At 36.8% G+C, this 12577-nt stretch overlaps 1 protein-coding gene across 1 annotated transcript; it reads left to right on the top strand.

Moving 5' to 3' along the window:
* The first annotated feature begins 7936 nt into the window (after positions 1-7936).
* LOC132642705 (uncharacterized) lies at positions 7937-10133 on the top strand. Its single transcript, XM_060359769.1, has 2 exons — positions 7937-8653; positions 9790-10133. Exons 1-2 carry the CDS (start codon positions 8156-8158, stop codon positions 10090-10092), a joined length of 801 nt encoding a protein of 266 aa, XP_060215752.1. The 5' UTR covers positions 7937-8155; the 3' UTR covers positions 10093-10133.
* The last annotated feature ends 2444 nt before the right edge of the window (positions 10134-12577 follow it).

Genomic DNA, 12577 nt, shown 5'->3' with positions numbered 1-12577 from the left:
GTATCAAAGTGTAAAGTGATAGAACAAGAAGGACCAAAATGTAAACTCTGGAAGTTATATTAACTAACTTCCTGATCAGTCAGTTAGAGTTAGTTAGAAGCTTAGTTGTTAATTAGTTAGCTAAGAAATGATTAGTGAATTAATTCTATTAATTCTATGGGCTAAGAAATAATTAGTGAATTAATTCTATGTATATATACTATTGTATATCACAATTGTCACGCCCCGAACCTGGGCCTGGACGTAACACGACACCCGGTGCCTGACTGCATGTGACCGAGCGAACCAACTGGCTGACTGAATCAACATGTGATATCAAAACATGACTGAATATGGAAACGACTAAACACATGATGATATACTAAAGGTCTGGCTGAAATCATAATGCGGAAATACTTAGACAATCTGAAATATATCTGACTGTAGCCAACACGGCTAAACCAAAACGATTGAACAACTGCCAACAAGGCTAACATAATAAATGTCTGACTGTCTGAACTGTGTCTATAAAGCCTCTAAGAGTACTGAATAATAGAGCTGTCTATAAACTGAAATAACTGGATAGCTGACAACGCCCCGAAGGAATGTGGGGCTCACCAGTAGCTGATACGTGCACTCCTAATTAGCTGAGTCGTCAACCTGTGTATCGTTACCTGCATCGCGAGATGCAGGCCCCCAAGCAATAAAAAGGGACATCAGTACATTTGAATTGTACTGGTATATAAAGCAACTGAAGCAATAAAATACTGGAACTGAAACTGAAACTGAACTAAACAGGAAAGCAAGAAGCTGAAGTACTCCCTGTTCTGGATGAAGAATCACCTGTAAAACTGTAAATATAACTGTGGCCTGGGGCCCAAATAAGGTGCACAAAAACTGTGGCCTCTGGCCCAAGCAATATGTATGCATAAACTGTGGCCTAGGGCCCAAAAGTACAGATACAGGTGTTCAACATTAACAATTTACAAAACTGAGACTGGCTATAGCTGATAGCATGATAACTGTTTCTGATTATGGGACTCATGCAAATAACTGGTTATACACTGACTGAGACTCATGTGATAACAATGCATAAGTCTATAAAGATTACGTGTTGAGTTCATAATGTTCAAAGTGACAACCATGAACGAATTCTGTAACTGCAACCCTAGAAGATAACAGTTCTATATCATATCATGAAACTAGGGCTAACTATATTCTGAGTCAAATTGCTGACAAGTATGAAGAATGGGACGTAGGGAGAATCATCAACATTCCCTAACGTAGATAGTTAGCCTCACATACCTTAATTCCAGCCTTTGAGCGTAATACAACGTTCGTCAACCCTTTCAACTTTGATCTATAGCAATACAAGTCAAAGGGATTCTATATTAGCAATAATATTCATGCTTTGGTCATCTAAGCATTTTATCAAACACTTAGTGGGCATAAAGCTCCAAAGTCTCCATTAATGGTGATTTCTTCACCCACTTCCCATTCTATTACTTCTAGGTGATCCTACAATCTTAATTAGATGTAATTAACATGATTCTTCATCACCCATATGAATACAACAATCCCAAGTCAACAATCCAAAAATCCTAGCATAGTTCATATAATTCTCTTTATCAAATCCATTTTCTATTCTCCCAAGAACTTATCAACACTTTAATCATCATGAAACATCATAAAACTTACCTTATTTATTGTAGGAATAAGCCTTGAGTTGAAATACTTCACTTGAATAAAACCCTAATTCCACCTTCCATGGAATTTCTTGACTTGAATGGATTGATGTGTTTCTCACACTTAGTTTTGTGGATTGATGAAGTGGATCTTTAGTTTCACTTGGATTCTTGCATATGAAGTGTTTGGATGGCTCTATAGAACCCTTGAGTCGTGGAGGAGAAATAGGAATGAAAAAAAATGAGCTTGGGTCTCTTATTAACATCTTAAAATCTGATCCGTCGGGCAATTCTACGCCCATTTTTACGTCCCGTACAATTTGTACGGACCGTATATCATTCCGTATAATCATTCCAGTGATTTGGACATTCTGGACCAATTATACGGCTGGAATATACGGCCCGTATAATTTTTACGGTCCGTATGTTCCACCGTATAATTTTTACGGTTCGTATGTTTCCACCGTAACTGACAGAACACTGTTTAGTAAAATGAGCATAACTTTATGCACAGATGTCCGTTTGAGGCCCATAATATACCGTTGGAAAGCTATTTCAAAGGGCTACAACTTTCATCAAGGAATTTTTCCCAAATTCCAAATTAATAATGGGGTTATGGTAATTGGAAGTAAGACCTTCTATAAACTCACTTGTAAACATGCCCCGTAGAGTGGTTTTCAACTTTGCTTTGCCCAAAGACTCTTCTCATGACTGAATTGGTTTTCAAAACACTTCCTATAAACCTCATTTTGGTTCCATTATATTATCATCTTATGAGTCAAACTTTCGCCCGAAGCTACGAGGTGTTACAATATCTCCCCCTTGGGATCATTCGTCCTCGAATGATAAATATTCGGGATTCTACAAAAATTTCGCCAGAGTTTCCCCTATAATAAGGCACTACCAACCTCAAAATCTTGGTGCTTCATCATAAATCTCTTCTGCAGGATGAAACAAGTGCGGGTACCTGTATTTCATATCCTCCTCGGCTTCCTATGTAGCTTTCCTCAACTTTCTGACTCCTCCACAGGACTTTCACTGAGGCTACTTCCTTAGTTCTCAACTTGCGAACTTGACAGCCAAGAATGACTACGGGAATCTCCTCATAGGTCAAATCATCCTTAACTGTTATAGTCTCAATAGGAACAACCAACGACGGGTCTCCTACACACTTCCTCAACATGGATACATGAAACACGGGGTGTATAGCAACTAAATCTCATGGCAACTCAAATTCATAAGCTACTAGAATGATCCTTCGCAGAATTCTATAAGGTCCAATATATCGGGGGCTGAGTTTGCCTTTCTTGCCAAATCTCATGACACCCTTCATGGGTGAGACTTTAAGGGACACCTAATCATCTACTGAAAATTTAAGTCCCTTCGACTCACATCTGTACAAGACTTCTGGTGACTCTGAGCCGTTTTCAAACGCTCCTATATTAACTTAACTTTCTTCATAGCCTCGTAAACCAAATCTGATCTTAACAACCCTGCTTCACCAACTTCGAACCAACCAATTGGTGATCTACACCTTTGATCAAAAAAGGTTTCAAACAGAGTCATCCCAATACTAGCATGGTAATTATTTTTGTAAGTAAACTCAATAAGATGCAGGTGGTCATCCCAATTACCATTGAAATTAAGGACACATGGTTACTGAACTGAATGAATACATGACTACTAACCTGCTGAGATACTAAACTGAATGTCTATTGAACTGACTGAACACTGGGCTGATTGAATACTGAGCTAACTGAATACTGGATTAGTTGAATACTGGCTTAACTAAATACTGAGTTGACTGAATACTAAATTAGCTGAATACTGAGCTGACTGAATACTGAACTGGCATGAATACGCGAGTACTGGACTGATATCTGAGTACTAAGCTGACATAAATATCTAAGTATTGAACTAACATGAATATTATAACATGAGATCTGAATAGCGTATCTGTCTGACCATTTGTCTGAGGATGAAAAGTTGTGCTAAGGTTCACCTTGGTACCCAATCCTTTCTGGAAGGATTTTCAGAAGTTCGCTGTGAACTGAGCACCATAATCTGAAATAATGGACACTAGGGTCCCATACAATCTGGCAATTTCATTAACGTATGACTTCGCATAATCTTCTGTTCAATCTGTGGTCTTAACTGCCAAGAAGTGCGCTGACTTCATAAGTTTGTCCATAATAACCCAAATTAAATCATGTCTCCTATCTGAACGAGGTAGACCTAGAATGGTGAGTTTCTGACATAATTAGCTCTCTGAGTCCATCTACATTTAGAACGCATAATCTGCCTCGGTATCTCAAGGTACCATTATCTCCCCCTTGTTCAAAAGCTAAGGCTTTCTATTCGTGAATCCCCTCTTTCATCTGCAGCAAGTAGGAATCACCAAGCTACTTCTCTCTAACTTCGATGACGAAGGAGGAATAAGCCATGTTCTGGGCAACAACTTCACCTACTTCGAAGCCTGAAAGTCGAATTCCTAGCTTGGATAAGCGGTGAACTTCTTTCACCATAGTTCTCTTGTCTGTCTAAATCTTGAGCCATACTTCCCATACTTGGTATTTTTTTTTTTTTTGAGATACTTCCTAAAATACTCATAGTACTGTTGTGTGCTAAGTCTTTCACTAGCACCTTAAAGATTAGAGTCTTGTGCAATGGCACTACCCTTTTGACACATAACTAGGCATGATCTTATAGCTTTTCTGTGATCGCCTAATCGATAGTAATTGAACTTGACACGATTCGTTCGATGATCATTTTACTCACTTCTGGTTTTCTCTAAGATGAGGCATATTCCCTTATGAAGACTATCTCATTATGCCAACCTAACTAAACCGAGGTTCTTCATATTTCATACTAACCCTTCGGGTCTTCAATTATCTCACTGTACTTACTGGCGATTTATGCATCTCCCCTTTAGACCAAGGCTAACATCTTATACTTACAAATTCTTCTCTTCTAATGGGATCCAATTAACATTCCTTATCTTCTGTAATTCCTTTGTACTCTACAACATTGATGAATCTTTTTTTTTTACTCTTATCTGAGCAATTTCTCATGGGGAAAAACTAAATTTACTTACATGAACGGGTTGCTACTGTATTCATAACTGGCATACTCTATTTTAATGACTTTACTCTGCTCACATTGTAAATCTTAGGTCAACCCCTTTTGACAACTCTTAAAGGCTATTCTACTGTAGTTTGCTCTCTTACGGCTTAGCTGATTCCTTCTTCCACTAATCACTCTGCTCTGAACTTAACTTAAGCCCTTGGTTTCTAACACACATTCGGATGTATCCGAACTGTCACCCACTTAAGGTGTTCATCTGAATAGGAAATCAAATCATATTTCTCAAAGTCAGCCGTACTCGTAACTTAGTCAAATCTTATCATTACTATTGACATGGCTTTTCCAGACATATTACGAACTCATATCTCATTCTCCTTCTATTTGTAGGAAAATTTTGGTAGAGTTTCCTCTGTATTTCTTACTATCCCAACACCTGCACGCAGGAAATACCAACAATGCCTCACAAGGCCAACATATGTACATATATGTCATATCATATCATAGCCACACAAGACTCCCAATTTCAACAACAGTATAAAAAAAATGATGAACTTACCTCATATGTCCAACTCAAACTGTACCTGTTACACTTTCCAGTTTATTTTCCCTTTCAATCTTTAACTGCAGATGGAGTGGGTCTTGATGACCTCCGGTAGAAAACTGTATGCCACCACTTCCCTGATATCCTTCATGATTTATGTTTCCTGCATACTTAGCTCCCTTTTTTTTTCTCTAATATCCTCTCCCTGTAGTATCCCATTCTCCTTTCTCAAGAACATCATTATCATTCAACATACCATTCTTTCTACTACACCCCTTCTCGGGCATCTTACATTGTATTCCACATTCAATAGCACTTGAAGTCTCATTCGTTACCAGTAGGTACTGCACAATTGTACCCCTTATGGGTAAACATCCTTACTTGGACCTTGAATTACCTGTTCGTCTCCTGCGCATTCGAAACATACATAATTCGATAGGAAGAGAAGTTACTTATTGCTCTAAGATTCATGGCACGATCTAGAATAGAAAGAAATGAGACAAATCCTGAATGTCTTGGTGGTCAACTGTTTATATGTGTGGGGCCCTCACACATATAAAAGAGACCCCACTGGACACGGCTTCATAGACTCCCTAAGACACATGAACCTGACTTTGATACCAAGCTTTGTCACGCCCCGAACCTGGGCCTGGACGTAACACGACACCCGGTGCCTGACTGCATGTGACCGAGCGAACCAACTGGCTGACTGAATCAACATGTGATATCAAAACATGACTGAATATGGAAACGACTAAACACATGATGATATACTAAAGGTCTGGCTGAAATCATAATGCGGAAATACTTAGACAATCTGAAATATATCTGACTGTAGCCAACACGGCTAAACCAAAACGATTGAACAACTGCCAACAAGGCTAACATAATAAATGTCTGACTGTCTGAACTGTGTCTATAAAGCCTCTAAGAGTACTGAATAATAGAGCTGTCTATAAACTGAAATAACTGGATAGCTGACAACGCCCCGAAGGAATGTGGGGCTCACCAGTAGCTGATACGTGCACTCCTAATTAGCTGAGTCGTCAACCTGTGTATCGTTACCTGCATCGCGAGATGCAGGCCCCCAAGCAATAAAAAGGGAGATACAGGTGTTCAACATTAACAATTTACAAAACTGAGACTGGCTATAGCTGATAGCATGATAACTGTTTCTGATTATGGGACTCATGCAAATAACTGGTTATACACTGACTGAGACTCATGTGATAACAATGCATAAGTCTATAAAGATTACGTGTTGAGTTCATGATGTTCAAAGTGACAACCATGAACGAATTCTGTAACTGCAACCCTAGAAGATAACAGTTCTATATCATATCATGAAACTAGGGCTAACTATATTCTGAGTCAAATTGCTGACAAGTATGAAGAATGGGACGTAGGGAGAATCATCAACATTCCCTAACGTAGATAGTTAGCCTCACATACCTTAATTCCAGCCTTTGAGCGTAATACAACGTTCGTCAACCCTTTCAACTTTGATCTATAGCAATACAAGTCAAAGGGATTCTATATTAGCAATAATATTCATGCTTTGGTCATCTAAGCATTTTATCAAACACTTAGTGGGCATAAAGCTCCAAAGTCTCCATTAATGGTGATTTCTTCACCCACTTCCCATTCTATTACTTCTAGGTGATCCTACAATCTTAATTAGATGTAATTAACATCATTCTTCATCACCCATATGAATACAACAATCCCAAGTCAACAATCCAAAAACCCTAGCATAGTTCATATAATTCTCTTTATCAAACCCATTTTCTATTCTCCCAAGAACTTATCAACACTTTAATCATCATGAAACATCATAAAACTTACCTTAGTTATTGTAGGAATAAGCCTTGAGTTGAAATACTTCACTTGAACAAAACCCTAATTCCACCTTCCATGGAATTTCTTGACTTGAATGGATTGATGTGTTTCTCACACTTAGTTTTGTGGATTGATGAAGTGGATCTTTAGTTTCACTTGGATTCTTGCATATGAAGTGTTTGGATGGCTCTAGAGAACCCTTGAGTCGTGGAGGAGAAATAGGAATGAAAAACAATGAGCTTGGGTCTCTTATTAACATCTTAAAATCTGATCTGTCGGGCAATTCTACGCCCATTTTTACGTCCCGTACAATTTGTACGGACTGTATATCATTTCGTATAATCATTCCAGTGATTTGGACATTCTGGACCAATTATACGGCTGGAATATACGGCCCGTATAATTTTTACGGTCCGTATGTTCCACCGTATAATTTTTACGGTTCGTATGTTTCCACCGTAACTGACAGAACACTGTTTAGTAAAATGAGCATAACTTTATGCACAGATGTTCGTTTGAGGCCCATAATATACCGTTGGAAAGCTATTTCAAAGGGATACAACTTTCATCAAGGAAGTTTTCCCAAATTCCAAATTAATAATGGGGTTATGGTCATTGGAAGTAAGACCTTCTATAAACTCACTTGTAAACATGCCCCGTAGAGTGGTTTTCAACTTTGCTTTGCCCAAAGACCCTTCTCATGACTTAATTGGTTTTCAAAACACTTCCTATAAACCTCATTTTGGTTCCATTATATTATCATCTTATGATTCAAACTTTCGCCCGAAGCTACGAGGTGTTACAACAATATACACAGATTATTGAATACAAATGAACGGATAATTCTCTCTCTAAAAACAGTTACTTCTTCTTCTTCACTTCTCTACTCTAACCTTCATGATTGCTTAGCTTTCTTCTTTGATTATGTTTGTTAATCTTCATGGTATCAGAGCGGGCTCATATAATTTCGCATTCAAATTCTTGACAAGAAACAATCAAAAAAATCAAAAACTCTGAGTTAACAGAAATGGCAATCAAAGCAGTTGTCAATGGTGTTAATGCAAACAATGGTGATCCAAGCAATGTGAACATTAGTAATGGATCAGAACCTGCACAGAACACTCAGAACTCTAGCAGTGTTCAAGGGGATGGAATTTATTACAATCATTCTCTATTCTTGAATCCACAAGATGTAAGTGGAATCCAAATATTGACATTTCAATTGACTGGTATCGAAAATTTCTCAATCTGGTATAATTCAACGAAAATTGCCCTTCTTGGAAGAAATAAGATGGGACTAGTTGATGGTTCTTGTAGCAAAGATAAGTTTCCAGATTCTATGGGAAATCACTGGGAAAGAACGAATGCAATTGTGCTATCTTGGATGGTGAATTCAATCTCAAAGGGCTTGTTAGGAGGAGTCATGTATGCTACAACTGCCAAGGCTATATGTTTGAAAGGTTCAACAAGGTGGATGGTTCAAGGATGTTCAATGTTCATAAAGAAATTTCAACTATGGTTCAAGGTACAAGTTCTGTTTCTACATATTTTTCAAGACTTAAGGATTTATGGGAAGAATTTGAAGCCTTAGTGCTAACACCTAGTTGTAACTGTGAAAAATCTAGAGAATTTGTTGTTCATCTTCAAAAACTAAAACTGTTTCAATTCTTGTTAGGGTTTAATGAGTCCTACAATTAGGTTAGAAGTCATATCTTGATGACGTATCCAATGCCCTCTATAAACAAAGCTTATGCCATGATTCTAAGTGATGAAAGTCAAAAAATCTATTGCTGCTAATACTGGTGTGTTAGGTTCTCATCCTAGTCCTAGTTCAGTCGGTAATATAGATATTGCTATGTACTCAAGGAATAATGGTTCATACAATAGTCAAAACTCATATAATGGACAGCCTTCATACAATGGACAAGCTCAAAAATTCAAGAAAAACTATAATCTTCAGTGTGAGGTTGCAAACTAAAAGGACACATGAAAGAAACTTGCTATAAGTGGTTGGTTATCCACAGTCAAGGAAAAGGCCTTTCAGTGAAATTCAAGAAAATGATCATAATGGTCACAATGGTCATAATTTGGGGCAATATACACAGTTTTCAAACTCCAACACTGGGTCTACAGCATATAATGTGATAGATGGGAGTGATATGTCAAAAAGTTAAGGAAATGCTGATATTCAATCTCAAAGTTAAGTGGTGAATAACAATCAAGTTAGTTAGAACCATGGTGCACCATCAGGAGGAGCATATCCCTTCATAAAGGATCAATATGAACAAATTATAAGCTTGGTTAAGGGAAACAACACTAATGCAGCTTTCTCTGCTGTAGCAGCATCAAGTAAGAACCCTTTGTGTGCTTTAAGTACTGCATTGTTAGCTTCTAAAAGTTGGGAAGAATGAATAATTGACACAGGTGCAACTAACCATATGGTTTCAGACTTAAAACTGTTAAATAAGCAGTATATTGCTCAGCCTAGCAAACCAGAAGAAGTGTGTTTCACATACTAGTTCAAGTAATTTGTCAGATAGAAGTACAATAAGCAATGTGTTTCACAATCCTCGGTTTAAGTTTAATTTGATGTCAGTTTAAAAAATAACTAGAGAGTTTGGCTGCTCAATCAATTTCTTTCTTGGCTTTTGTCTGTTTCAGGATCTTTGGAATGGACAGGTGAAGGAGATTGGTAAAAAGAAAAATGGATTATACATATTGGTCAACCAAGCATTTAGATTCAACAGAAGAATAACATTAACTACTACAGCAACCGACAAAGCTGAGGATTTAGAGTCTACTGCTAATATGAAACGGTGGCATAAAAGATTTGGCCATGTATCATCTAGAGTTCTGAATAAAATGTTGAATGTTTCATTAGATAAAATTGTCAAACTATTCAAGAATGTACTGTTTGCCCTTGTGCAAAACAGACTAGACAGTCTTTTCCTATTAGTAGTATAAAAACTCCTGCATGTTTTGAATTGATTCACGTGGATGTTTGGCACCCCTATAAGATTGCTACATATGATTGAAACAAATATTTAACTCTTGTTAATGATTTTTTCTAGAATCACTTGGATTTTTCTACTTAAACTCAAATATGCTGTGTGTGTAGCTATTCAACAGTTTCTTATATATGTAAAAACTCATTTTGAAAAAATAGTTAAAGCTTTTAGATTAGATAACAGAGCTGAGTTTGTAAACTCAGTCTGTGATAAATTGTTCAAGTCTATGGGAATTATACATCAAACTAGTTGTGCTTACACACCCCAACAAAATGGTGTTGCTGAAAGAAAACACAAACACATTCTAGAGGTGACTAGAGCATTTAGATTTCAAGGTCATATACCAATAAAATTTTGGGGCCTGTGTGTGCAAACTGACTTGATCAATTAATTTCACCCTAGATGGTGAGGTGGCACAGAGAGTATAGTTCCCTCTCTCATCTTTGATAGATGAGAGAGTGAGAAGCAAATAAAATATTAAAATAATACTTTTCAACATTTCTATTTTTTGTCTTTTCTTATTATTTTCCTTTTTTTCTTTATCTTTTATCCCTTTCTTCTTCTTTGTTACACACACTTCCCCTCACCGGAAGTATGCAATTTCAGGCAATTTTTTTTTTTGTTTGTTTTTTTTTTCGTCTTTCGTTTCCCTTCGAGTTTCACAACTTCCAAACTAATTTTCATTAATCACAAATCATTTTTTAGAAAAAACAAGATGAGAAAATGAAATATCAAGAGACCCAATTAGTAATTTCATTCCATTACAAACTAATTCAAAACCCAAATAAAAAAAAAAAAACTGAAAGAAAAGGTGATTTTTGAGCATTGGCCATGCTCTATAGTCCAAAAAATCAACTTCAATCTTTGATCTTTCAAAACCCAATTTTGAAAACCAAATTTCTAAACTGAATGGAAACCCAATTTTCATTCCACTACAAATTAATTCAAAATCCAATTTTGCTATGCTCAACTTCGATATTTCAGTTTTCCCTTTGAATTTATTTTTTGGACTATAGAGCATGGCAAAATTGAAAGATCAAAGAAGTTGGAACAGCCGAAAGAGATCATTGGTGAAGATAAAGGGAAATAAAAAATCAAAGGTTGTTTAGTGCTCAAGATAAATAGAAAAGTTAATTTCTTTGGCCAAGTCTTTTAATGGTGATTTTTGGTGTGGTGGATGGTGAAAGAAGATAGATTAGGAAAAGAAACAAAAAGAAGATGAAAAAAAAAAGTGGTAAAATATACGTGTAAGCCTGTAAGGCGCATGTATTTCACCCACATGAGGTAGATCTGGTTATAGCTTTTCAGGTGAAATTAATTTACTTTAAAATTGTTCAGGGTGGTAATAGGTCGCCCGCAAAGGTTGGTGCGTCATAATTAAACTGACTAAATGTTGAGGGGGCATTTGACGATTTTCTCTTAATCTGTCGTAAAAGATAACCGGTTTAAACATAGTTTATGTTTCTATGATTTTTTTAATATATAAAAGATAACGAGTTGAGTATTATTGCTTTTGTGACCTGTGGTAGTTGAACTATCCATTCTGGAATTGGCTACTGCCAGAGTTTGAATTTAGAGGTGTGTCCTAACCTTTTGTACCCGCAATATAAATAACATCTTTGTCTCTTCATATTTAGTTTATGGTTGTAATTTATTTCTGCATATTAAAATTTGTTGCAAACAAATTAGCACGCCCAGTGGGACAGTCCTGCCCTTCATCTTTTCCCTCGCAAATAAAAAGCAAAATCAAATCACCGAGTGATTCCTCACCGAAGTTGCAAAATCGCAAAGATGAACACACGTGATCGGTGGCTACTCTGAAACGTGACTGGTGAAATCAAGAGACCAGATTTATGGTGCAAATTGAAGTCTATTAAAATTAGATTTCTCTGGGAATTGAGTTTGAATTAAGCTTGTGTGCAAATTAAAGTCTGTTCAAACTTGTCCTACGAGGATTTGATACCACTCTTTAATGAAAAGGGATGGATTTCAGTCCATGTCCAAAGTGGGTACAGTTAGTTTTACCAAGGCCAAAAGACACTTGGAAAATAATAATACTCCAAGGGTATCTCTTAAACTTGCAGTACTTGAGACGATTGTTATCTTTCATTATTACTTCAAGTCTCGTCTTTGAGATTCGTCACGTATATACTTTGACAAGTCTTGAAGTAGGGGGCATTTGTAAACATCGAAATTTTGTGGGACTCTACAAGTTGAGCCCAATATGTGTTAGGGTTTCTTGGAGACTACTCTACCCTAAACACTAGATTAAGCCTATATAAAAGACATATATTCACTTGAAGAGACATCTTGAAAATCTCATAAACTTCCTGGGATATTCACAAAGAGATTAACATGTGGACGAATATTTCTTGACAACCAAATACTTTAAGAAGATCCACAATATCCTTTCATGGAAATCAAATACATCCCAAGAAAGT

Source organism: Lycium barbarum, chromosome 5, assembly GCF_019175385.1.
Source record: "Lycium barbarum isolate Lr01 chromosome 5, ASM1917538v2, whole genome shotgun sequence".
Classification (NCBI taxonomy): domain Eukaryota; kingdom Viridiplantae; phylum Streptophyta; class Magnoliopsida; order Solanales; family Solanaceae; genus Lycium; species Lycium barbarum.
This window is presented reverse-complemented; position numbering and strand designations above follow the sequence as displayed.